Here is a 24,596-nt window from a genome sequence, read left to right as displayed (position 1 = left end):
CCTTTTCTTGCCTCAGCCTTATATTCCCTCGTCCCCATTCTCACTCAAGTTTGGTGGCTAATGCACAGGAAATGCTGGTATTCAGTGTGTTACTGTATGATGATGCTAATATTTGGAGTGTTATGATACTCAATGTATTATGGTATGGTGCTTGAATACTCAGAGAATTAAGATAGGATAGTGCTGCTCCTTGGTGTATTATCGTCAGTTGGTAATTACTCAATTTATATGGTAGGCTAGTGCCTGTTTATTCTGTTTTTTGTGGTAGGCAGGTGCATGAATGCATGCTCTGTTGTAGCAGTGTTCTTATTTACTTGGTGTTTTACGGTAGGATGCCTGGTTACTTGGAGTATTACAAATGTAAACAATCTTACAACACCAAGTTATAGTCCAACGTGGTGTTGTAAGATTGTTTACATTTGTCAACCCCAGTCCATCACCGGCATCTCCACATCTTGGAGTATTACAGTAAGGTATCTAGTTGGTGTATTATGGTAGGTTAGCTGTACATTCTATTAAGGTAGGTTTTGTGTGTTACAGTTCCACTATATATTCGGTACTGTGATTTACGGGTTTATTCTGTATATGCTTGCTAGATTGTGGGAAGTTGGATTATCCTGTATATTTTGCTGCATACTCGGAGTATTATAGTAGCTTGGCTTGTTATGTGTATTGCGGTAGATTGGCTGTCTATTTGGTGTATTGCGGTAGATTGGCTGTCTATTTGGTGTATTGCGGTAGATTGGCTGTCTATTTGGTGTATTGCGGTAGATTGGCTGTCTATTTGGTGTATTGCGGTAGATTGGCTGTCTATTTGGTGTATTGCGGTAGATTGGCTGTATATTTGGTGTATTGCGGTATGGTTTAATCTGTGGAAAGTTGGTTTATTGTGTATATTACGGTAGGTTGGCGCTACTCTGGAGGATGGTAACGGCTGTTACTCTGCGAGCCTCGACCGAAGGCTCAGGGTTTGAATCAGGCTTGATTCGAAAACAAGAAATCTGAGAGATTGACAGTAATTCAGCGCTTCGGAGAGCGAGCTCGGTGAGGAGAATCTGAGTCGTGATGGAAATGAGCGCGGAAATATAATATGCTGGTAAGTGATAACTTCGCGAGGAGCTGAAAGAATCATTTAAAAAAATAAATAACACGGATTCGTTATGGACAACTCTTGTCGCTGAAGAGATAGTGATGTGGATTAGAAATGGATGAAGGCGCTAGGATTTGCTTATTCCTGAAATAAAAAGACTACGTAATGGCTACCAAGAATAAACCCATTTTGATTTAAGGTAACCTTATTTCTACGTTTCTTATTCTTTGGAAATAAACGCAGCTCTCTATGTAAATCGCACTCTTTGATCTTGAAACCGTATTCTTGTTAGGGGCCTATCGATTAAGTCTCTAGTGTTGACGGTATTTTTTTTGCTGTATGGAGCTAGTTTATTGATCTGTTAAGGTTGGGATGATTCTGTGATGGATGCCGATTAGGTTTCCACGAGCGATTTAAAAGTGAAAAGAATTTCGAGTTAATTTTGGAAAAGGGGGGTCATTTTCTATTGCCTCTTTGTTATTTCAGTTGTGTGCAGACAGATGCAGAGGAATTGAGTGTGCAGTTATCACTTTTAGACTAAGGCCATGAAGGATCAACCAACATTGTTAATGTCAGATTTTGGTTTGGGTTACAGTTGAAGTGGCCGTAAGTCTTTGAACCAGCGACTGAACGGAGTGTTTTTAATTATTTGTCCCCTCCTTAACTTTTTCTGTTTCTGTGAATGGTTCAAAAATAGAATATTTTGTCTCTTCCTCCTCCTCTTTCTTCCCCCTCCCCCTTCAAATGAATATCTGGTCTTTGACTGAATTGGCTAGGGATGAGATTAGTTGTTGAACCAGGCTTCTTGTGCTCACCAGTTGAGTTTGCCAAGACTTTGGTCTCCACATGGGTGACCTTGGATTATCAGTGTGCAGCATCCGCAAGCATTCTAGAAGCCCTGTGTTGGTACTGTGGGCAAATTATATACAGTGTTTTGCATTTACTGTGTTTTATTTTTAGTTTGATGTCATTTTGACTGGTCCCAAACATATTTTGTGGTATTTCCCCTTAAAAGAGAGACCTTTCTATTGGATTGAATGTTAGCCATTCTGCAAATACACATCTAGTTCTCCTGCCCAGTCTCCCATCTTCCACCTTCCATAAACTTAAGTTCTTCCAAACCTCTGCTGCCTGTATCCTAACAAACCAAGTCCCATTCATCCATCACCCCTGTGCTTCCTAAACTACATAGGCTCCTGGTCCCCGAACGCCTCCATTTTAAAATTCTCATCCTTGTGTTCAAATCCCACTATGGCCTCGCCCCTTCCTATCTCTAATCTCCTCCAGCTCTACAACCCCCTGAGAGCTCTGTGTTCCTCCAACTCTGGCCTCTTGTCCATCCTCCCTTCCTTCATACCACTTTTGTCAGCTGTGCCTAAGCTCTGGAATTCCCTTCCTAAACTCCTCCACTGCTCCTTTTAAGACTCTCCTTAAAACCCATCTCTTTGACCAAGCTTTCGGTCGCTTGCCCTAATGTCTCCTTGTTTGGCTTGGCATCAGTTTTTGTTTGATTACACTCCTGTAAAGCACTGTGAGATGTTTTAGTATGTTAAAGGTGCTATATTTTGTTTCTACCAAATGGTTACTACCTTTTTTAATACCAGTTTTAAGATTACTCTTCACTGATTGAAATTGATGTTTTTTAACATACACGCTTAGAAGTAATATTCTGGATTTGCCTTATTGGTGCCATTTAATATTTAATATATCAATAAAATAAAGATGAGAAAATTTGTGTGAGGGAGAGGGATTGCCTAACAAACACCAGCCTTTTTCTTGTATCTTGTCCAGGATTGTGGGAGAGGTGTGAGAAGAGTCATGCCAGATAAGGGAGTAGTATTTAAGTCTCGGATGGACTTGGACTTACAAAGAGTCAAGAGTTGTAGAGAGAAAATAAGTGCTTTAGCAATGAAGGAGATAATGCGAGTTTCATTTGAGGTCAGAAAGATAGCAAGGCCAAAAATGTCAATCGATGATGAATTAAGGGCGAAGCAACTATGGAAGTGGTGGCTGTTGGTTAGACTAGCGAGAGACTAAAAGAAATTGTTTCTTCCAAATCTTTAAAGTCCCAAGATTTTCTTTGCCCCACTGAAGACCATGAGATCAAGATGTACGTGATTTAGTTACTGCATTGCAAGAAGACTGGTGGTTGTAAGCACTGAGTGGGTGCTGTCTGAAGGAAGTTGATGAATGTGGAATTGAACAACCACCAAGAGAATAGATAGGGATTGGCTGATCAGTGGAGATGCCATTTATGTGAATAAAGATCAGAGAGGAGAGAGCCATGAAAAACCCCTTAATTAATAAAAAAAAATCATAGGTTGAGCTGTAAATTATAGTATTGGTAGAGCTTTTTAAAAGGAAACTAGATGTTCATGAAATTAGCTTTGATGGGAGCTACATGATGCTAACTTGTTCAGAAGTGCATCGTGCCAGACTCTGTTGAAGGCTTTAGAGATTTCCAGGCTAATGCCAAATGACTTAGAAAAGTATTCAAGAGCAGAGTTCCAGAGACGCATTAAGTAAGCAACAAGATCACTAGTGGAAAGGCTATTGCTAAAAACCATACTGGCAATAATGTGTTAGACCAAAACCTTCAAGGTTAAAGATTGTTTGCAAGTACTGCTGTAAACACAATCGAATAGTTGTTAGAAGGAAAGGATTTATCGTATTTCTTAGGAATTAGGTGAACATGAACAAGTTTCCAAGAGAATAGAAGGTAGACTGGGAGTAAGAGTGAAGGAATGGCATAGCACAGAGGTAAAGTCGGGGGTACTCATCTTGAGGGCAATGGGAGATATATCATGAAGGCCAGAGATGTTAGTGGAGTCCTTAGTGTTAAAGATCCAATGGATCAGACAGGAATAAAACTTGATGTCAGCCATAATACAACAACAACGAGTTGCATTTTTATATAGCACCTTTTAATGCGAAAACACAAAACCCCTGGTGCTTCAGAGGTGTAATCAAACAAAAATTGATGCTGAGCCATAGGAGGGATGACCAAAAGCTTGGTCTGAGGAGGGTTGGAAGATGGAGAGGCAGAGGGGTTTAGAGAAGGAATTCCAGTGGTGTAGGTGGCTGAAGGCGCAACTGTCTATGGTGGAACCAAGGGAGGGGGAATGCACAGTAGGTCAGAGTAACAGAGTTCTTGGTGTTTTGTAGGACTGGAGGAGGTTACAGAAATAGGGAGGGCGAGGCCATGAAGAGTTTTAAACATGAGGATAAGAATTTTAAATTGGGTAACATTGGGGGACTGGGAGGCAATGTAGGTCAGCAAGGACCGGCTTGAAGGGTGAATGGAACCTGGTGTGGCGTAGGAAGAATTTTGGATGAGCTGAGCTAATTCTCGGTCTTTCCCACTCGGCTGAATTACAAATGATACAGACAGAATTTAGGTTGTACTAGCCCCCAGTGAATACTCATCCTCACCTCTCTGTATATTGCAGTTTAACTGTGAACAGCAATCAAGCATAACAAAAAAATGTATTGTCAGGGTAATAAAAACAAAAATGGAGGACTACCCAATAAAACTAACTTAATGCATGACCAAAATGCAGCAGGTGTGTATGATATATATAACCCTGTGCCTATTTCTTGTGGACAGAGTCTCTCCAAATATGGGAAATTTCGGGAAGGCCCTTTATAGTACAATTTAAATATTAAGATAAGGCTGCAAATGCCAGTATTATGACCTAATTATTTGCCTCCAAATCGCTCTTTGGAAAATCAGGCAGCTTGCAAATTGGTTGTGTGAGGTTGGACACCTGATTGTACACACTGCAGCCACAGTGCGCCGATGGTGAAGGGAGTGAATGTTTAGGGTGGTGGATGGGGAGCTAATCAAGCAGGCTGCTTTGTCCTGGATGGCGTCGAGCTTCATGAGTGTTGTTGGAGCTGCACTCATCCAGGCAAATGGAGAGTATTCCATCACACTCCTGACTTGTGCCTTGTAGATGGTGGAAAGGCTTTGGGGAGTCAGGAAGTGAGTCACTCGCCGCAAATTACCCAGCCTCTGACCTGCTCTTGTAGCCACAGTATTTATATGGCTGGTCCAGTTAAGTTTCTGGTCAATGGTGACCCCCAGGATGTTGATGGTAGGGGATTCGGTGATGGTATTGCCGTTGAATGTCATGGGGAGATGGTTAGACTCTCTCTCTTGTTGGAGATGGTCATTGCCTGGCACTTGTCTGGCATGAATGTTACTTGCCACTTATCAGCCCGAGCCTGGATATTGTCACGGACTGCTTCATTATCTGAGGGGTTGCGAATGGAACTGAACACTGTGCAATCATCAGCGACCATCCCCATTTCTGACCTTATGATGCAGGGAAGGTCATTGATGAAGCAGCTGAAGATCGTTGGGCCTAGGACACTGCCCTGAGGAACTCCTGCAGCAATGTCCTGGGGCTGAGATGATTGGCTTCCAACAACCACCACCATCTTCCTTTATGCTAGGTATGACTCCAGCCACTGAAGAGTTTTCCCCCTGATTCCCATTGACTTCAATTTTACTAGGGCTCCTTGGTGCCACACTCGGTCAAATGCTGCCTTGATGTCAAGGGCAGTCACTCTCACCTCACCTCTGGGTGTATATGTCACGCATATTGCGGTTGTGAGATGAGGAGGCCACGGTAACTTGTGACACTTTAGGTTGCACTTCCATTTTGTTCATGAGGTTGAGAGGAGAAGAAAGTAAGGGTATAGGTGTGTCACTTCAGCAAAGTCAGAGATGGCTGCCTGGTTCTAAGTGGCAAACCATGGTGCGCTCAACATTACTACCCCCGCCCCCCCCCCCCCCCCCCCCGGGCCATAGCTGCACATTAGGCATCCCTGTATTTGTAAACTAGTGGTGCAGCTGTGCCAAAGAGGCCTGTAATAATCAGTTAACCATGTCATGGAACTGTTTCACAATGGGGTCCTCCAATAGGAGCCATCCTCTAATGCTTTGACTATTGACGAAGTAGAGGGAGGGGGTGTTAGCCAATGGTAACTGACTCATGTACCCATCATCATCTTGTTTCTGTTAGGATTATTTTGTTTCATTGCATGAGTGAGATAATCTGGAGATTAGTAAATTCATGCAAACTGCTGGTGATAATTTTAAAAGATGTGAGCCAGACATTTAAAGAAAAGAGTTTGTTTCACCTTGACACAATTGAACAATTATGTTCAGTTATGCTTTCATTTTTGATTTAATTTTGTTCTCGCCTTAGTTTTTCACAAGTGAAGTAATTTATTCCCCTCCTCTGAAAGTGCTGACTCATGCTGAGATATAGTTCCATAGGTTCTAGCAGCCCCCTGGTATCTTGCCTAAATGTCCATTTTTCATGTGTGAGACTTGACAGCAAGAGTCAGCTGGTTATTTGAGCAAGGGGAACATCACACTTAAGTCTGTCATCACCAGTTGTCAACACATGCACACTTCCTAGCAGAGTCATTTGATAGTGATCACAAGTGGCAATCCTGGCTGATTTTATTCCCTCTTTTCTCCCTAATCTGAGAGTGCTGAGGACAATTGTATTGCCCCTAGTGCTACCTCAACTGAGATCTCCTGATTCAGCACATCAAAAATTGAAACAGGGGCCTTCCTGGTCTGTATGGCTTAGTACACATTAGGTAGCACATTTACCCAGCAGAGTTATAGTTGATGTCTTTTAAATGACTTTTCTCCTCTCCTCTCCTGAAGGGGTCCAGTACTGTTGTGTGATTGTTTGGGTTGTAATTGTGCACAAGCAGCAATTTCACTTGTGTAAGTCTAGACAGTGTTTGTTGGCCAGCTAGTTGACTGAGCAGTATCATAGCTGAGTTCAATCTTGTCCTCTTCCAGTGGCCAATGCACATTTTTCACCAAGGGTTACTGGATAGCAAGAGCAGGAACTCATTGCCACCCATTGGCTTCCTGTTCACAGCACAGACTTCAGCATGCTCATCTTCAAATCCCTCCATGGCTTTACTTTGTCTCGAATCTTCTCCAGGAAACAGTCTTCAGACACCGCATTCTGTGTGTTAGGTTTCAACCATGATGATTCTCATGGATCCCCCCTCAACCTTATGAATTTGACTAAAGTTTCTTTCATCTTTGTTGGCTTATGCTCTCATTGGTTTTAATGCTATAAACCCTGGTCACCCTGCAGAACTTGCATGAATTTTCTTTTGTTATTATTCATTAATGGTAGCAAGGCAAGGCGGCTTAGAAGGAACATTTTGGGCTGTGGGATATGTTGCCCGAAGACTCTGTCACTGATTGTGGAGCTGTGTGGGGAGAGGGGAAACGTGCACTAGGCCAGAGTTGCAAGAGCATATCTGCTGAGACGTAGCATTGGAGAAGATTGTTGGGAAAGGTGGAGTAAAGCCACAGAGGGATGTGAAGTTTTAAAAAATTCCATGCATTGGCAATGGGGAGCCAATGGAGGTTGATGAGGACAGAATTGTTGGGTTTGGGGGATCTTGTGTAGGAAAGGATATGAGCCACAAAGTTCTGGATAAATTGGTTTCTGTGTCAGGCACAGCTGGAGAGGTTGGCAAGAAGAACATTGGAGGAATTAACCTTTAAGGTGATAAAGGCATGGATGAGGGATTTGTCAGTGGTAGGAGTTGGCTGTTGAGATGCTCAGACTGTGAGGAACCTTTTTTTCCCCTCTCCTCCCACATGGTTAATCTTCAAGAGGTTCCATTGGCCAAGTGGCTATTGCACATTGGGAGCACAGATAAATAAATATTCACAGGCTATTCAACATGGAGGGCATCACAACAGAGCCCCATTCTGGTTCTTGATGTGTGGTGTGATGACTCCTGTCACAAGTATGACAAACTTAATGAAGAAAATTTGTGCTCATTTCCTGTTTTTGTCTTTCATGAAACCAGTTCCAGCATAACAGCAAATTAGCTTTTATTTTATGGACTCTGTTTAAGAATGTATTTTGTAGCGGGATGTAATGTCATTGCTTTGTGTGATGTTGCAGTGGTGATTGAACATTTGCATTTAAGTATTTTGTGAATCAGGATAACTGACTGATTTTTCTGAATTTTTTTGTGAATATTGAACCGGTTGTGGAATGAGGCTGAAAGTAGAATCCCAAATTCAGTACAACTGAACTGAAATCTAGCAGGAAAACTGGATCCTAACAACACCGCGGATATCCTTTTTTACCATTTTAATACTCAGCGCAGCACAATATTTTTATACTTAAATTTTTACTTTACAAATTCTTAATTGTCTTTTTCTTAGACATTTTCACATGCCATCTGGGACCTTTGTAGTATGTGTAGCTTCACACGTATATAGAGTCATGTTTTGGGATTTTTGATCACTTGTTTCTTTTGTGGAAAGGATTCGGGAGTAAGCTCTGTTTAAGTGTTGTGTTTTAAAACAGTAAATTCACACACTTTTTTTTAAAGGCAGCAACCATTTAAGATGTGAATGAAAGTCAGCCAAACCAGTTTTTGGAATGTTGCAGCTCAGTCAATGTTCCTAGTCTATTGCAAGCTGATTTAATAATGGTCGATTTTATTTTCATCTCGGGCCCATTAATCTTGAATGTCCCTTATTCATTTTGAGAGTAGCAGGTGATGATGTGCTCTTCAAGCCTACACTCCAAGGATGGAGGGGGAGGAGAGTAAGTCAGTTTTATTGGGCCTAGTGGCAGATCAGTGGGGAAGGAGTGAGAGGGACAGGGCTCCCACTGGCTGGGTACAGAGAAAAGGGACATAGAAACAGACAGCTGGGCAGGCAACCGGCCAATTAGTGCCAGTGAGGGGAATCTTCCTCGTCTCAAGCCCACAGGAAGGCTGACTAGGAAAAAGTTAAGTACACCTGCTATTGGGATAGTGTGGCATACTTTATTTTTCTTGTTCTGGAGGAGGATTCTGCTAGTTGAATCAATGTGAGATTTGATTATATCTGTTACTCCACGTTCACTTGCTGTTTGTAAAATAGAGCAACTTTGCTGGAGAAGCACATGTGAGAGCTATGTGTGAAAGAGGTGATATACAGTTTAGAGCACAAAGGGGTCCTATTGTTACACCCTGGATTATGCTATTGTATAATTAGATATTGGGGTTATAGGCACACTCCTGAATGCAAGATGCTTGGACTGCTTCTGAGAGTTACCATCATCACTGTACCCGAGAGAATATCTGTCAGACCCAAAATTTGAACTAATTTATACATTCCTGTCATCTTTCCATTCATGAGCTCTATGTTGATAGTCCCAATGGGATTTTAAGTGCTAATGTCCATGTCTGGTGATGCCTGCCCTGATAGGTGGAGTAGGAGATGATTAAATGACAGAAGTGATAATGGTATGAGACAAAAGGAGGAATAATGAGAGAAATTGGATATGGGCCTGAGACCCAGAGGATGTGTGAATGATTACAACAGACTAGCAGAGGGGGAGGGATGCATGGAAAATCTGGCAAAGTGAAGAAGGCTCCAGTTGCCTTGTAAGAAAAATGCAGGTAACACCAGAGGTGCAGACCATCCCGCCGGCTATGTACCAATAAGGGATCCCCATTCTGAGCACCAGTCCACAACCTCCCCCATTCCTGGAAGCGCTGGTGCACCCATCCTTCGTTACCAACACTGCTCTCTGAGAAACAATGGGAGCTGGGGCAGTCTCTGCACTGGCGTTCCGTCCTACACTCAACATAGGTGTCCTTTCACTGGATCCACTCAGAGCCTCTGACTGGCTTGGGGCCCTGTGCAAGTGCACAGGTAGCACGGCCCTAATGCTGCCCCTGGTCTAACGATATTTACTCTTGTGTGCACTGTCACATGGGATCGACCTGGCATGTGCGTATATGTATTTGTATCTGTATATAATTTTAAAAATCAGTCTTCCAAGATAAGCAACAGTTTAAGGCAAAAAAACCTCAAATCGGTGTATCATAGAATTCTATTTAATTAACGTGAAGGTAGCAGCATAGTGTTAACTATGCTAGATTTTGGCTTTATAAACTGTGCAGGAGGATTATGTGAATGCATTGTGCACTGCATATTTGTCACTGACTTGCAGCATTTTGGGTAGGTTTATGATTTATAGTCATGACATGAGCTGTCAGCATAAGTGCATTCTGGGATGCAACTGACACCACAATTTCCTGAATGCCCAACCAATGTCGCTATAACACATCCTGCAGTAGTTGATGACTTTGCTGATGATTGGGAGGAGGCTGTTGATGTTTAGTCTGATTTTCGTTGTCTCCACTAGACTTTGTTTTACTCAACTGTTATTGAAAAGGCTACAGCATTGTGCTCCATTCTTTTGTTCTGATATTAGTGATGTTACTGCCTACCAATATCCTGTCGAGTGCATTTTTACAGCTTGTTTAAAATGTGGCGGATATTTGTTAGTGACAGAGCGAGGTTGCAATTTTTAACTTGGTGAATGTGGTGTGTGCAAATAGCTGTGTCTTTCTGAAACCCAAATTTCTTGTTCCGCCCTTAGTGATGTTTCTTCAACATATCTCTGCACATTGTATCTGATGTACTGCACAGAATACCAACAAGATAGTATTTAGTACATGACATTTTAATATTTAGAACAACTAATTAAATATAGCACAGGGCTATTTGCATATTAAAAACCAGAAGCAGCAAGCTATAGTTAGAACAGAGCAGTCCCAGAACCAAAAGATCAGATCATCAGTTGTTTAAATCATCTATCAGCTTTCTGAAAGCACGGATAAGCTATATCATAGGGAATTCCACTATCCACTTTTCCTTCAAGTCCCCAAAGAAGTCAGGGAGGCTTGTTGGGTAGGATTCTAAACTGCACTGAAATGTCAGCAAGATTATGTGCTCAAGTCTCAGGAATGGGACTTGAACCTACAACTTTCTGACTCAGAGGTGAGAGTGTTACCACTGACCCAAGGCTGACGGTACTGCAAATTTGTATGAGAAGTACCAGAGGCAGTAAAAACTCACAATCACAAAATAACCAGTTACTTCTTTTAAATTTCAAAATATACTTTAGTCCATAAAATTTAAAGGTACACACGGTTTACACACAGTTCAAATAAAGGGTGCAAAATGCAGCACAGCAGTTCAAAGCAATACAGTACTGATTGTATACACTATGATCTTATTGTTACAATTTTAAAACACAGTATGTATTTTCTAATACGTTCTGTACGATACAGGGTGGGGTGGCCTTTCCCCGGTTGAGCCTTTGCGTAGGTCGCACCTTGCTTCAGTGCGTCCCGCAGCACGTACTCATTGACCTTCGAGTGTGCTAGTCAGTGGACAGTTCCTTCAGCAGGTTTCGGGCAGACCAAAGGGCCTTCTTCACTGAATTGATGGTCTTCTGGCTGCAGGTGATATCTGTCTTGGTGTGCGTCCCGGGGAATATCCCGTAGAGCATCTCTCTCCACACCCTCTGCACAAAGGGGCAGCCCATCAGGAGGTGGACGACGGTCTCCTCCTTGCCACAGCCTCGAGGGCAGCTCGCGGTGGCGTTGAGGTTCCTTGCATGTTGGAAGGACCGCACTGGGAGGGCCTTTTTCACCACCATCCAGGCTACATCCTGGTGCCTGTTAGTCAGTTCCGGCGATGAGATGTTCTGCCAAATACCATCGACCGTCTGGTCGGGGAAGAAACCGAGTCCACCCTCTCCGCTCTTTGCAGGACTCTTAGAATGTTTTGCATCAACCACTGTTTGACAGCTTGTGATTGAAAGGGTTCCTCTTCAGGAACTTCTCCACCTGGAACAGATTGCGGGGGTGGTGGGGGTTAACGGCCCAGCTGGACAGGACGTCCTGTGCCTGTTCAGCCAGCTTGGCCAGACCCAGCCTTCTCAGTGGATTGGATAAGTAGAAAGTCGGCACATAATAACACTTGGTGTTTGCGTACTGGGGCTCTATACATATCCTGAGGCAGCCACGCACACAGGTGGCCATCAGGATCAGTGTGGCGTTGGGGACGCTCTTTTCTCCCTTCTCCTCCTCCCTCTTTCCCCCCCCCCCCCCCCAAACTTTGTCTGGGGCCTTGTACATGGTGGCCCTGTGGATGCATTCTACCTTGGACCTCCAGACAAAGTGGAAGATAGCTTGGGTGACTGCTCCGGTGGAGTTGTGGTGAACGGGCCCGACCCTGGCCACGTAGAACAACACCGCGAGTACCTCACACGCTATCACCAGGTTCCTGCCAGTTATGGAGAGTGATCGCCCCACTCACATATCGAGCTTCTGTTTGGCCTTGGTGATCTGCTGCTCCCAGTTCTTTGTGCAGGCCAGGGGCCCCCCCCGAAGCAGATCCCCAGCCCCCTCAGGTAGCCGTACCTGACGGTGAAGGGGCCAAAGGACAGGGTCTCCCACCTGCAAAAGAACATGGCCTCGCTTTTACTTCGGTTCACTCTGGTCTCCGAGGCCAGCTCGAAACGGTCGCAGATGCCCATCGGTGTGTGGACCGACTGTTGATCGGAGCAGAAGGCGGTGACATCGTCCATGTACAGGGAGGCCTTAGCCTGAAAGCATCCGCTGCCTGGGATCGTCACTCCTCCCCATACCTGCGTCCTTCCTGATGGCCTCTGCAAATGGGTCGATACAACATATGAACAAGACCACAGAGAGAGGACAGCCCTGCCTGACTCCAGATCTGATCGGAAATCTCTCTGATTCCCACCCGTTGATTAGGACTGCGCTACGGATGTCTGCCTAGAGCAGTCGGATCCAATCGCAGTTACATTCTACTGGAATTGTCTTTACTCTTCAGATTTCTTCACCGTCACCTATTACACTAGCTGTGTCTATCTCTGTGATGTCTTTTTGAACGAGCGTACACCAAACACTTTCCATGTAGATGGCCCATTTGCGTGTCCAGAAAAGATGTGCATCAATTTGGCAATTTAAACACTTTTTCATATTTTAAACAAACTCAGTGAATGTTCCCTGACAGGTGCTGGGTTGTGTTTGCAAAATAAAAAATCCTTTGATCAGTAATTATTTAAATTTTTTAAATTACAGCAATTTTCCATTACCTTTTGAAATGTGTTAATGCAACACCCATAATTAAAAATAGCAATTTCTCAGATTCAGAATAGACAAAAATTGTTACTTTTCCTGAAAATTGGGTCCTTCACAATGCTATTTCTGTGTTTGTGTGCACTTCCTTTTCTGTTGGCTTGTTTTGTAAGTAAGTGTTCACTTATCTAGTTTGAAATGTCTTTCCCCAGGAGAACTGTGGTTACATCTGGCTTTCACAGGGTGTGAAGTGTGCTGCAAAGCATTCCCTCAAGATAACTATGATGTGGAGATGCTGGTGATGGACTGGGGTGGACAAATGTAAGGAATCTTACAGCACCAGGTTATAGTCCAACAATTTTATTTTAAAATCACAAGCTTTCGGAGATTATCCCCTTCGTCAGGTGAGTGAATGAATCCACTCACCTGACGAAGGGGATAATCTCCGAAAGCTTGTGATTTTAAAATAAAATTGTTGGACTATAACCTGGTGTTGTAAGATTCCTTACAAGATAACTATGACACACGTGTATAGAATGGGGCTTTGATGCTCCCACAAAGGAGGATTGTTCCAGTCAGTTCCAAAATAAAAAGTGTTGATCAGCACCTGGATGCTAATGCTGTACTTTTGGTTTGTTCAGCCCTCCCCACAGACCATAGCTCTAGGCTTTTTAAAAAAAATTCCAGTTCCTACAGGTGTGGTTTTGGGTGTTAACCCAAGTTTATTTGTGGATTGTCTTATCTAAAGGAGATTGGAATGTCACTTGTGTTGTAATCCCCTTTATTGAAATGAGTGTGTCTAGTCCTGATCCTACCTTACTCTCCCTGTGGGATTATTATTGTTTTAATTATTTCGGTTATAAACCGGCTTGTGGAAAAATAACAGCTTATGTAAAAGAACAGCCAGCCACATGGGAACTCTTGCAACAAAGTGCACAATATTTTTCAAATTTTCAGTAAGCTTATTCCTGAGCAGATGCGTTTGTTGAAGACTGCTTGCAATAACTATTCAAGTTCCTTGTTTTGTAGTAATATTGCCAAAGATTCTCTGGAAAGTAGGATGTCCATGAAATTACCTTTTTTTTATAAACATTAAATCTAATATCTTCCACTATTGTACTCGAGACCTAATGCTCTCCTATGTATAGTATTTGCAGCACTGACTATTCAATCCTTCTGTCTTAGGCAGGATGAGGATAAATATTTCTACAAGAAAAAATTGAATCTTATATCTGGGAAAATACTGGATATAGATTTTTTTTAAAAATTTTTTTAAAACTGCTTTTAATATCTCTTGAGGTCTGCTGCCATGTTTCCTTAGCCTGGAGGCCAGTTCAACGTGAGCCAAAGATTTCTCCACTGTCAGTTTTCTTGCATCGAGCAGCATGGATCCAAAATGTAGCTTGCACACCGGGCGGTGGGTAGATGAGGCTGAATGCTAGTCGAAGCCAGGATTCCAATTTGCTGGAGTTCAGCAGTTGCTGTTTTCTATCTGGTTGCTCACCAGATTGAGTCTGTATACTGATGCATCAGCGGGCTTAAAAGTGGGATTGATACCTAAATATAAATATTAGTTGAAAGGTGTTTACTGTCCATTGATAAGTTACTGCAATCTCGTTAATGTTTGTGGTGTTACACATTTAGTTATCTTTGCCATTAGTTTCATAAGTACCAACATTCAAACAACTAAGTTTTTTTATTTTTTTGAGCTCTAGATATATTCTATATTGTCTTCCTCCTCCCCTTCTGCTGCAAGAGAACAACTTTTTACAGAATGTTTTATTTGGTGAGAAAGGTTCTGTTGTTCTTTAAGGGATTTGCTTTGTTTTTGGCAGAGGGTAAACCAAGACAAATATGGAAAATGGAACTCTTCTGAAAATTGTGCAGCCCATTCTTTTCCGACATTTGATTTATATTAGTTTATTTTTGCGATCGAGAATTTGCAGGGCGTTTTTAGCTTGCCAACTAGTTCATCCATCCCTAATGAGAATAATATGCCATTCTGACACCATTCTGGATGATTGCATGGGTGTGTTTGAGAGTTTTTCCCCAACTGTAATAATTTATTAATATAGTTCAGTTTTGTTTTTTAAAAGAACCTTTTACTAGTGCACAAGAAACCCATTAACCCACGGAGAACTTTCAAAAAAAATTTGATACTTGTAGTAGCAGGCAGAGGAGTCATTATCATGTGCTAAAGAAGACTGTTAACGTACTAAATGGACAGCACTCAAAATAGAAAATATAAATTTTCGTAACTTATTTTTCTGAACAGTGGACGTAGTGCTGTAGCATAGATATTGAGGAATATTCTGTGACATAAATATAGGATAATGAATGGTTGGCAGTGAGTGACAAGATTGCAGTTTATTCTGGTGCTTTATTAATGCCATTAAGATGAAGAAATTGGTTTTGTGAACTTGTATACAGAAGTCGCCTTGTCCAAAATGTTACATTTTCAGATTTTTTTAATGCTGTTATTGGTTGGACTTCTGAACACAATTGGGTGGTGTGATGGAAAATGGTAGAATAATCAAGATGATTGTGATATGGAATTGCATGACTAATACTATAGAAATGTCATTTTATTTTCTTGGCGGATTCCAACAATGTGGTGTACAAAATTCATATTGCTTTAGAGCCTGGAATTTCCCTTGAAAAGATTGAGAGTTTATAAAATAATACTTGAGATTTGGTTAGTCCAGCCCCTGCCCCTCACATTGTACTGCACCAAGTTTAATTTGTCTATATAAATACAAGTTCATTTGTTCATTCTGACTTTCTTCCCCTTTCGCTCGTTCTTTCTCATTCGCTCTCTAGTTTTCTCTGTCTCTTGATCTCTCTCTTATTCTCCTTCTTGCTTTTGCTTCTATTCACACACACTCTCACTTGCTCTGTCTTTCTTGTACACTTGATGTTAATTCCTCATGCTCTCCTGCGCTCTCTCCTGCATGCACTCTGTCTGTATCTCTCATTCTTTCGCTTTCTTTTTCTCTCTGGGCTCTCTGTCACTCACAGCTCTCTCTCGCATTGTCTTATTCTCGTGCTTTCTGTGTGTCCCATTTGGTCTCTCTAATGCCCTTTCTTTCCTTTTTTTTTCTTTCCATTTTACCAGCAAATGCACAAAAACATTTAAGTACACAATCATGCACCATGAAAATATGAGTATTAAGATCACATGCCCAAGGACGGTGTCTATTACTCATTTATAATTTACTAATCAAAATTACAATTAGACATCTCTAGATTCTCAATTAGTCACGTGTGGCTAATATCTAATGTATTGGACAACACTATTACAGACTTTCAAAAAAACGGGGACTACAATTCTACTGCCAAGATAAAGGAGCTTGATATAGTAGTGATATAGGACTGGGAACTGGCTTACAAACACTGGTCTCCCTGGAATCCAAGCTAACAAGGCAGCAATATAAAATCAGCCATTATCTTCAAGCAACGAACCGATTTGTATAATGCTTTGTACACTAATCTGTCTATTTATGTTATTGACTAACAAAAATTCATTTGAAATTATATGTTCCTACAACCAAAGCTCTTCCAATTAATGAAGCAAAACATTCTTATTATCACATTCAGCAGTTCATTAACATTGTAATAAGAAACTCCACCTTGACTCTTGTGTTGTTGCACTGAGCAAGGTAACGTTGTAACTGTAACTCTTTTTGTGCTGTATGAAAGGTGCAAAATTACCTTTTGTGTTTGGCGGGGTTGCAATGTGCAAAATCTCAAATTTTATTTCAAAGAAGAAATGGATTTCATTGTAGGCAAGTGTGAAGTCATCCACTTTGGATCTAAAAAGGATAGATCAGAATGCTTTTTAAATGGTGAAAAGCTTGAAAAATTGGAGGTCCAAAGAGCCGTAAGGATCCATGTACATAGATCATTAAAATGTCATGGGCAGCTACAGAAAATAAGCAAAAAGACTAATGGAATGCTGGCCTTTATATCTAGAGGACTAGAATACAAGGGGGTAGAAAGAAGTTATGCTACAGCTATACACAGCCCTGGTTAGATCACACCTAGAGTACTGCGTTCAGTTCTGGGCACTGCACCTTAGGAAGGATATATTGGCCTTGGAGGGAGTGCAGCGTAGATTTACTAGAATGATACCTGGTCTCCAAAGGTTCAATTACAAGGAGAGATTACACAAACCAGGGTAGTATTCCTTGAAATTTAGAAGATTAAGGGGTGATTTGATCGACGTTTTCAAGATATTAAGGGCAACTGATAGGGTAGATAGAAACTATTTCTGCTGGTTAGGGAGTCTAGGACCGGGGACATAGCCTAAAAATTAGAGCCAGGACTTTCAGGAGTGAAGTTAGCAAACCCTTCTACACGCAAAGGGCGATAGAAGTTTGGAATTCTCTTCTGCAAACGGCAGTTGATGCTAGATCAATTGTTTAATTTTAAATCTGAGATTGATAGATTTTTGTTAGCCCCATATCCCTTAATACTTTTGGTTAAAGCGAGTAAATGGAATTAGGTCACAGATCAGACATGATCTCATTGAATGGCAAAACAGGCTTGAAGGGCTAAATGGCCTACCCCTGTTCCTGTGTTCCTAAGTTGTGTCTTGCACAATCATTTGTGATTAGGGGAAAGTTATAAGAATTTCTTTTTGCACAAAAGGTTATTAGAATAAGGAATGCTTTATTGAGTGACTCAGCTTCAATAGCCAATCATAGCATTTAAGAGAGAATCAGATAATTATTTGGAGAAAAATATTAGAGTACAGGGCAAAAGTAAGGAAATGAGATTAGAGTCCAATATGAAGCTAAACCGGCACAGACTGAATGGCCTTTGTTCTGTGCTGCAATTTCTATGAAGTGTTGACTGCTGAAGTGTTCCCTCCCAGTCGGGGAACACTTCAGCAGTCAAGGACATTCAGCCACCGATCTTCGGGTAAGCGTTCTCCAAGGCGGCCTTCGAGACACACGACAATGCAAAATCATCGAGCAGAAATTGATAGCCAAGTTCCGCACCCATGAGGACGGCCTCAACCAGGATCTTGGGTTCATGTCACGCTACATGTAACCCCACCAGCGAAAAAAAGTTAAGTTTTTAATACAACTGGTCATTCTCTCTCTCTCTCTCTCTCTCTCTCTCTCTCTGTGTGTCTCTCTGTCTGTCTGTCTCTGTGTGTGTCTTTGGGTTCTGACCGTTTGTATATTCAGTAGTCCTGTATGTAATGTCTCTCTGTCTGAACGCTTTGATTGCCTTGACAACGGGCAGTTGGAAAGATTATCTGTAATCACCAGGCATTGTTCTCTGACTATATATGCGGTAACCTTCATGGAATCCCACACTCATCTGACGAAGGAGAAAGCCTCCGAAAGCTTGTGATTTTCAAATAAAACTGTTGGACTATAACCTGGTGTTGTAAGATTCCTTGCATATGATTCAAATTGGTATGTGGTCAATCTTACCCAAAAATCTTCAAATAGTATAAAAGAATGTTTTTTAAATTCACAATGATACTTAAACAATTTTTTCTTTTGGTACTGGTATGGTATAAATATTTATGAAATGTATTTACCATTCTTATAAAATCATTTTGGAAACACACAATTAAAATGTCTTACTGGATCCATTGTGCTTTTTGTGTTCTGTACGTACATGTTGAACAGACTACTCATTGCCACCAGTGATCAGTCTTAATTTTTTCCCCTCCAATTTCCTCATGTAATTCTTGCTGTATGGTTCCATGGGCACTGGCAGCCCTTCAGTACCTTGCCCAAGTGGCCACTCTTCAGTAAGTGGTGACAGCAATTCAATCACAGGAGCATTACAATCCTTTCCTCACCAGATGTTCACACTCATGCACCTTCCATTAAGGGCTTCTGTTTTGGATTCCGGAGTGGGAACATTTTCTGTTTTTTTTTTCTAGTCCAGGCACACTGAGACAAATTGTGGCATCACAACTGTCATGCCAGCTGAGATTAGTGTACATAGCATAGATAATATTTACAAGGTTTTGAGCCTGGGATCTTCCTGGTTTGTGTAGCTTCAGTATCGTATCTTGTCAACAGAATTATCCGCTAAGACTAAGAAGGTCTTTTTGATAGTTTTGAGCAGTTTTTGGATAGGTTTTAAAAAAAGAAGTCTATTATTCAAATATACATTAGAGTTCAGGTAATTTTTTTTCTTCAGTAAATTATAGTACACAGATAAGGAAGTCTATAATTACTTTGCTCACCCAAATGATGAAAACGGGGTACTGAAGTATACATGGAGATAACCTCTGAGCAAGAAGATAAACAAGGCTGAATCGCTAAGTTCTTGTATCAGTTTCTGTGGTGATATTCAATACACATTGCTCAAGGAAGATTTTGATTGCTGTATGAAATTTCCATATTTATTTGATATTCCAGAATCAGAAATTAAGTAAATAAAAAGGAGCCCAACAGTAAGTACTACATCAAGTACAGTAATAAATCCATCTGCTTTTTGGAGTGCATTCACATTCCAGAAGTTTAGTGTTGGTCACACAGATGCTAAACTTGCGCATAAATTGGGTGCCAAGGATTGAACCAATTCTGAAGCAAAGCAGAATGAGACTACCTTCTCCAGGCTTCCTTCTGTGGCAGGTTGGGTCCTGATGCTGTTTTTGGGCTGCATGTACACTAACTAACTGCAATGTTGGTGCAAAACCAAAACTCCTCACCAAGATATAACCAGTACTGCAGTCTGATCATGTACTAAGATGACTGAGAATTACACTGGCTGACTGTCCTTTGCCTCTCCTTCCATTGCAGGAAAATACCTTCCATTCAGCGCAGCTAAGATTAGGAAGAATTCACATCCAACCATTTTTTGATGAATGTATCACTATTCTTTTCCTGGCTTTCTTAATTTAAGCTACATCCAATGTATTTAACTGGTTGACATTTTGCATTGATTTAACGTTTGATAAGTGTGAGTTGATCTAATTTACCATAAGTGCTGCAATTTTTGACTGTGAATTTAAAGCAACATTTAAACTACAGTGTTATGTGACTCACTTTGCCTTTGGGCACAGATGATCCAGACTGAATGTTGCCTTCTAGAGTTCACGTTTCAAAACCAGTTCCCAAATTCCAAATTTTGTCTACGTGATAGGCAGTGTTAAATTGCCAGCCCATTGTGTATGCTAACTATTTTTTGTGTAGAAAAGTGCAAGCAATTTGCCGTGTGTGTTTGTTCTAAACCTACTGTCAGGTTATTGGCTGCACAGCAAAAAACAAGCCAAAAAATTCCACATCAGCAGATCATGTTTGAGTAAACTGTAACTTTCCACGTGGTTCACTGAATAATAATGATGCCTTTAGTTGAAAACAGGCTGGACGCTGAAAATAGTACTATTAAAAAAGCAAGCCCAGTTGATTGTTCAAGTAGCCGGTAAAAAAATTGGCTGCAGTTGAAAAAGAAAGAAAGTGATAACTATATGGATTTTAATATGTTTGTATTAAACATCTGTTCCTTCAAAAAATGTCCATCAATTACAACAAAGGATTGTATTTATGCCGCCTCTCTGCTGTTTTCGCGGATCTTCTGCCAAAGTTTTGGCACTGAATTGAAAAAATCTCCTCCTGAAATTAATGGCAATTGACTCTTAAAGAACCTGGTGCTGCAGGGGAGCAATGCAGGCATGTGGTAATCTTGGCTTCCACATGCATTTCTTCTATTGCACTTTTCTCCTAACAGGGAGCAGTTTGTTCTGTTGGCACACAGCTTCACTGCTTGATTTTAGTTCATCCAAAATTAGAAAACCAACAAAAGCTGTCTAACAGCTTTAAAAAAAAAGCTGATATAGACACCAAAAGGCTGACCACTCAAGAATAGCCCTGACATAGGAAAACAACAACAACTTGCATTTTTATAGGGCATTTAACGTAGTAAAACATCCCAAAGTGCTTCACAGGAGCGTTATCAAACAATATTTGACACCGAGCCACCTGAGATATTAGGACAGGTGACCAAAAGCTTGATCAAAGAGGTAAATTTTAAGGAGTGTCTTAAAGGAGGGGAGAGAGAGGTAAAGAGGTGGAGAAATTTAGGGAGCTGAAGGCATGGATGCTAATGGTGGAACAATTAAAATCAGAGATGGGCAAGAGGCAAAAATTGGAGGAGCTCAGGGTTCTCTGAAGGTTGTAGGGCTGGAGGAGGTTACAGAGATGGGGAGGGACGAGGCCATGGAAGGATTTGAAAACAAGGATTAGAATTTTAAAATCGTGGCTCCTGAATCAAGTAGTTACACAGGCTTTGCCACTTAAGCTGCAAGTATACACAACATTCCTTTACTTGTATTGGAGAAAAAAAAATAACAAGTACATGAAATCCAAATGTTGAAGACAAATGATGCATTCTGGATAATTGTAAATACTTCAATACTGCACATTTAAAAAAAAAAATTTTAAATCTTAAAAAGGTTGAAGGTGGGGGGGGAACTGAATTTGGATTTTCAATAAAGCAACCACACCATCACTTAACCCAAAATTTGCCACATCAGTCACTCTTTCACATCCATCGCCCTAGTTTACAAAGACACTCTATGCTCTCCAGATCCATTTCCCACAGACTTCAACCCTACCCTTTCACAGAGATCCTTTCTTCTCCAACACTCCCAGTTCATACTGGCAGCCTCCTCCCTCAAGGGGATAAGTAAGGCAGTGTATTTAATGTGACTACAATTAAAAAGATTTTGATCCTTCTAGTAACCAAGCACAATTGAAGAATTTACCATGATGATGTTGTACTGAGCAGCGTTTCTTCTTTTCTTTCATAGATTTTCTTTTAACTATTTGACACATTGGTTAAACATTTCATGTTACAGCTTATAAAGTTGGAAAACCACTTCAAACTGCTTTATTATCTCTCTTTCAGGGTCTCATTTACTCTTCTGTAGTTAAGGAAACAATATAGTTAGAGGAAGGATTAACAATCTGTAATATTCAATTAAAATTAAACCATGCAGTTCTTCCTCTGCCACCACAAGCTGATGCTTTGTAATTTTCTACACCCTGAGTGAAAAGCAGATTTAGATTTGAAATGCGTAAAGGCTTCAAGCATATCTATAACAACTTGCATTTATAAAAGGTGAAGAGGCAGAGTGGGTAGGGAGCTGAAATCAGGAGTGGAGAGTTCAGGAAGGGGGAGGGGATGCTAGTGCTGGAGAAGCTTCGAGATGGGCAGGGGCAAGAAGGGATTTAAGCATGGGGACAAGAATTTTAAATGGAATGTAAATTGGGCAGGTTCTACAATTGTCAGGTTATCTGCTCTGCCAGATTAGCACCCAGGCAGTGTAGACTAAAATTTAACCCCATGTCTTATCTGCAGCAAGCAAGTAAGTCATAGATAATGACCTCCCTGTGGAGTCTGACTTTCTTCATATTCTGCTCTTTTGATCATTCCTTCTTGTTGATCAAATTACTACACATGGGTTGAGTTATGGCATTAGATACAATGTAACTGACAATAAAATACATGTGATCTCTCCTCCTTCTTTACATACTAATTGATTTCTCCTGATATTGCTCATTTGGAGGATATACTCTCTTGTCTATCATTTTTTGTGTATCTCTGCCTCCCTCTCACACGTCCTATCTCTTGTGCTCTCGTCATCTCTTGTACCCTCTTTCTTGCACTCTTTCTCTCTTTCTTGTGCCCTTTCTCTTTCGTGTGTTCTCTCGTGGCCCCTCTTGCTCTCTTGTGTCCTCTTCTTGAGTTTGTTTTTTCTTTTTCTTTCTTTCTCCTAGAATCATAGGTTACAGCACGGAAGGAGGCCATTTGGCCCATTGAGACCACGCTGGCTCTATGCAAGAGCCTCAGGGCTGCAATCGGAATGTTTTATTTCTAGTTGTAGATAATAGCTGGGGGAGGGATCTGGGTCTCGGCTTCATATTCCCCTGCTGGATGTGGAGCACTGATCAATAGAGGGATCTCCAGCCAGGGCTTCAGGTTATCAGGTAGTCTTTGAGGTGGCTGCTGAATGAGGGGAGGGATTCAGGCTGAATTTTCCAGTACTGGGTGTGAGATGCTGGTTAGGGGAGGGATGTCTGCTGCAGTTGACATTAGGGAGTGGGAGGTGATTGTGCCAGGGAAGAAAGCAATGTGAAGGAACACACCAATTGCACCACCTACCTTGGAAATGCAAATGTCAGGATCTAAGAGCACTGAAATGCAAGTATAACGTATTTGTAAGGGAAATTTAAACTTTCACCAGCTTAAGCCTAACATCCAGACATGACACAAATACTGTGACGTGAGGAAGGTGTACTATATAATCAGCTAGATGATCATGAATATACTTTTTCATTAGTTATGGCGTAGCATCTTATCTTGATTTCTGCAAATTTATTCAATAATTGGTCGGAAAGAGGAGCAAACTGCTAGGTAGTGTAACTTACTCATTTGAAGTTAATTGCAGCTATGGAAAATATTTTCAGTGTTGAAAGTCCACAAAACTAATAAGTGCTTCATGAAAAGCTGAGGTATACTTCCTACTTGCTTGATTTTTAGAAACTAGCAAGAGTTTGTTACTTTTAATATGAATTTTCAAACTGGGGTTTGGAAGAAGATCCCAGGGTCCATGAGGTCTGGGGTGGACATACTAAGTGCTGCATTTGTATTTTTCAGTATTTTGTAGTTTATTTATTGACTTGGTATGTTACTGTATGCTTAAATTCTGCATGTATAGCAATTTTTTTTTGTACTCTGCACATGAATTTGTCAATATTTGTAGGGATTCTGGGAGTGTCAATATTTGCAGGGATTTCCCTTGTGGAAAGGTTTAAAAAAAACACTGTTTTGAGGGGTGGAGGTCTTCCATACAATAAGGGAAATTGCATATATTTTTTGCTCTTAGTCAACCAAAATGCTGTTCTGTTCTGGGATGCAGCTATGTTAAATAATAGTGAATAAGTCAGTTCAAACAGATAACAGATGGGTGGAATTTCTATAGCGTGTAGAAATATGTAGACAGTGCAGTTCCAGTACAGCAACTTTCAGTTGTTATAGCAACAAGTCACTTGTTTTGCCTGCCAATCATCTTACTAAATTAGTAATGAGGTTGGGTGTAACGTAAGCACAGCCCCACCATACTTACCTTTACCACTTCTTAAGCAACTTACAAGTGGTACTGATCTTTTTCTCTCTCCTTTCAGCCTAAAATGCCCATCGTGTGATTGAGGGGGATAAATGGCGTCTAAAGTGACGGATGCTATAGTGTGGTATCAAAAAAAGGTACGTCTTTCATTTTTTAGTTTGATATTTGATTTCCATGTGTGGCATTATTTGTATGTACTGCTGAGAGGACCTCATACAAAGGTTAGACTGTTACACATTTCTATTGTATTTGTTGTACAATATCTCTGACTTTCAGTAACTGCAAAACAGTTAAAGTTTTAGGAACAGGGGTAGGCCATTCAGCCCCTTGAGCCTGTTCCACCATTCAGTTAGATCATGGCTGATCTGTACTTAACTCCATTTACTCGCTTTCATATACATTAAAGAAGTATGAGAGAAACATTGGTACTTTAGACATGAG

At 41.1% G+C, this 24,596-nt stretch overlaps 1 protein-coding gene across 4 annotated transcripts in view; it reads left to right on the top strand.

Moving 5' to 3' along the window:
• The first annotated feature begins 913 nt into the window (after positions 1-913).
• The window catches only part of LOC137341644 (protein PHTF2-like), an 82,377-nt gene continuing 58,694 nt past the window's right edge, over positions 914-24,596 (top strand). For 3 of the 4 annotated variants that reach the window (XM_068004972.1, XM_068004971.1, XM_068004968.1), the window contains exons 1-2: positions 914-1,096; positions 24,214-24,292. In XM_068004972.1, the coding sequence (XP_067861073.1) occupies positions 24,248-24,292 (45 nt within the window). In that variant the 5' untranslated portion in view covers positions 914-1,096; positions 24,214-24,247. Of the gene's footprint in view, positions 1,097-1,264; positions 1,290-24,213; positions 24,293-24,596 lie in introns of those variants that run through there. The other variant, XM_068004969.1, reaches the window with a different exon arrangement.

The sequence above is a fragment of the Heptranchias perlo genome, chromosome 24, assembly GCF_035084215.1.
Source record: "Heptranchias perlo isolate sHepPer1 chromosome 24, sHepPer1.hap1, whole genome shotgun sequence".
Classification (NCBI taxonomy): domain Eukaryota; kingdom Metazoa; phylum Chordata; class Chondrichthyes; order Hexanchiformes; family Hexanchidae; genus Heptranchias; species Heptranchias perlo.
Note: the sequence above shows the minus strand (reverse complement) of the source record. Positions and strands in the feature narration are given on the sequence as shown.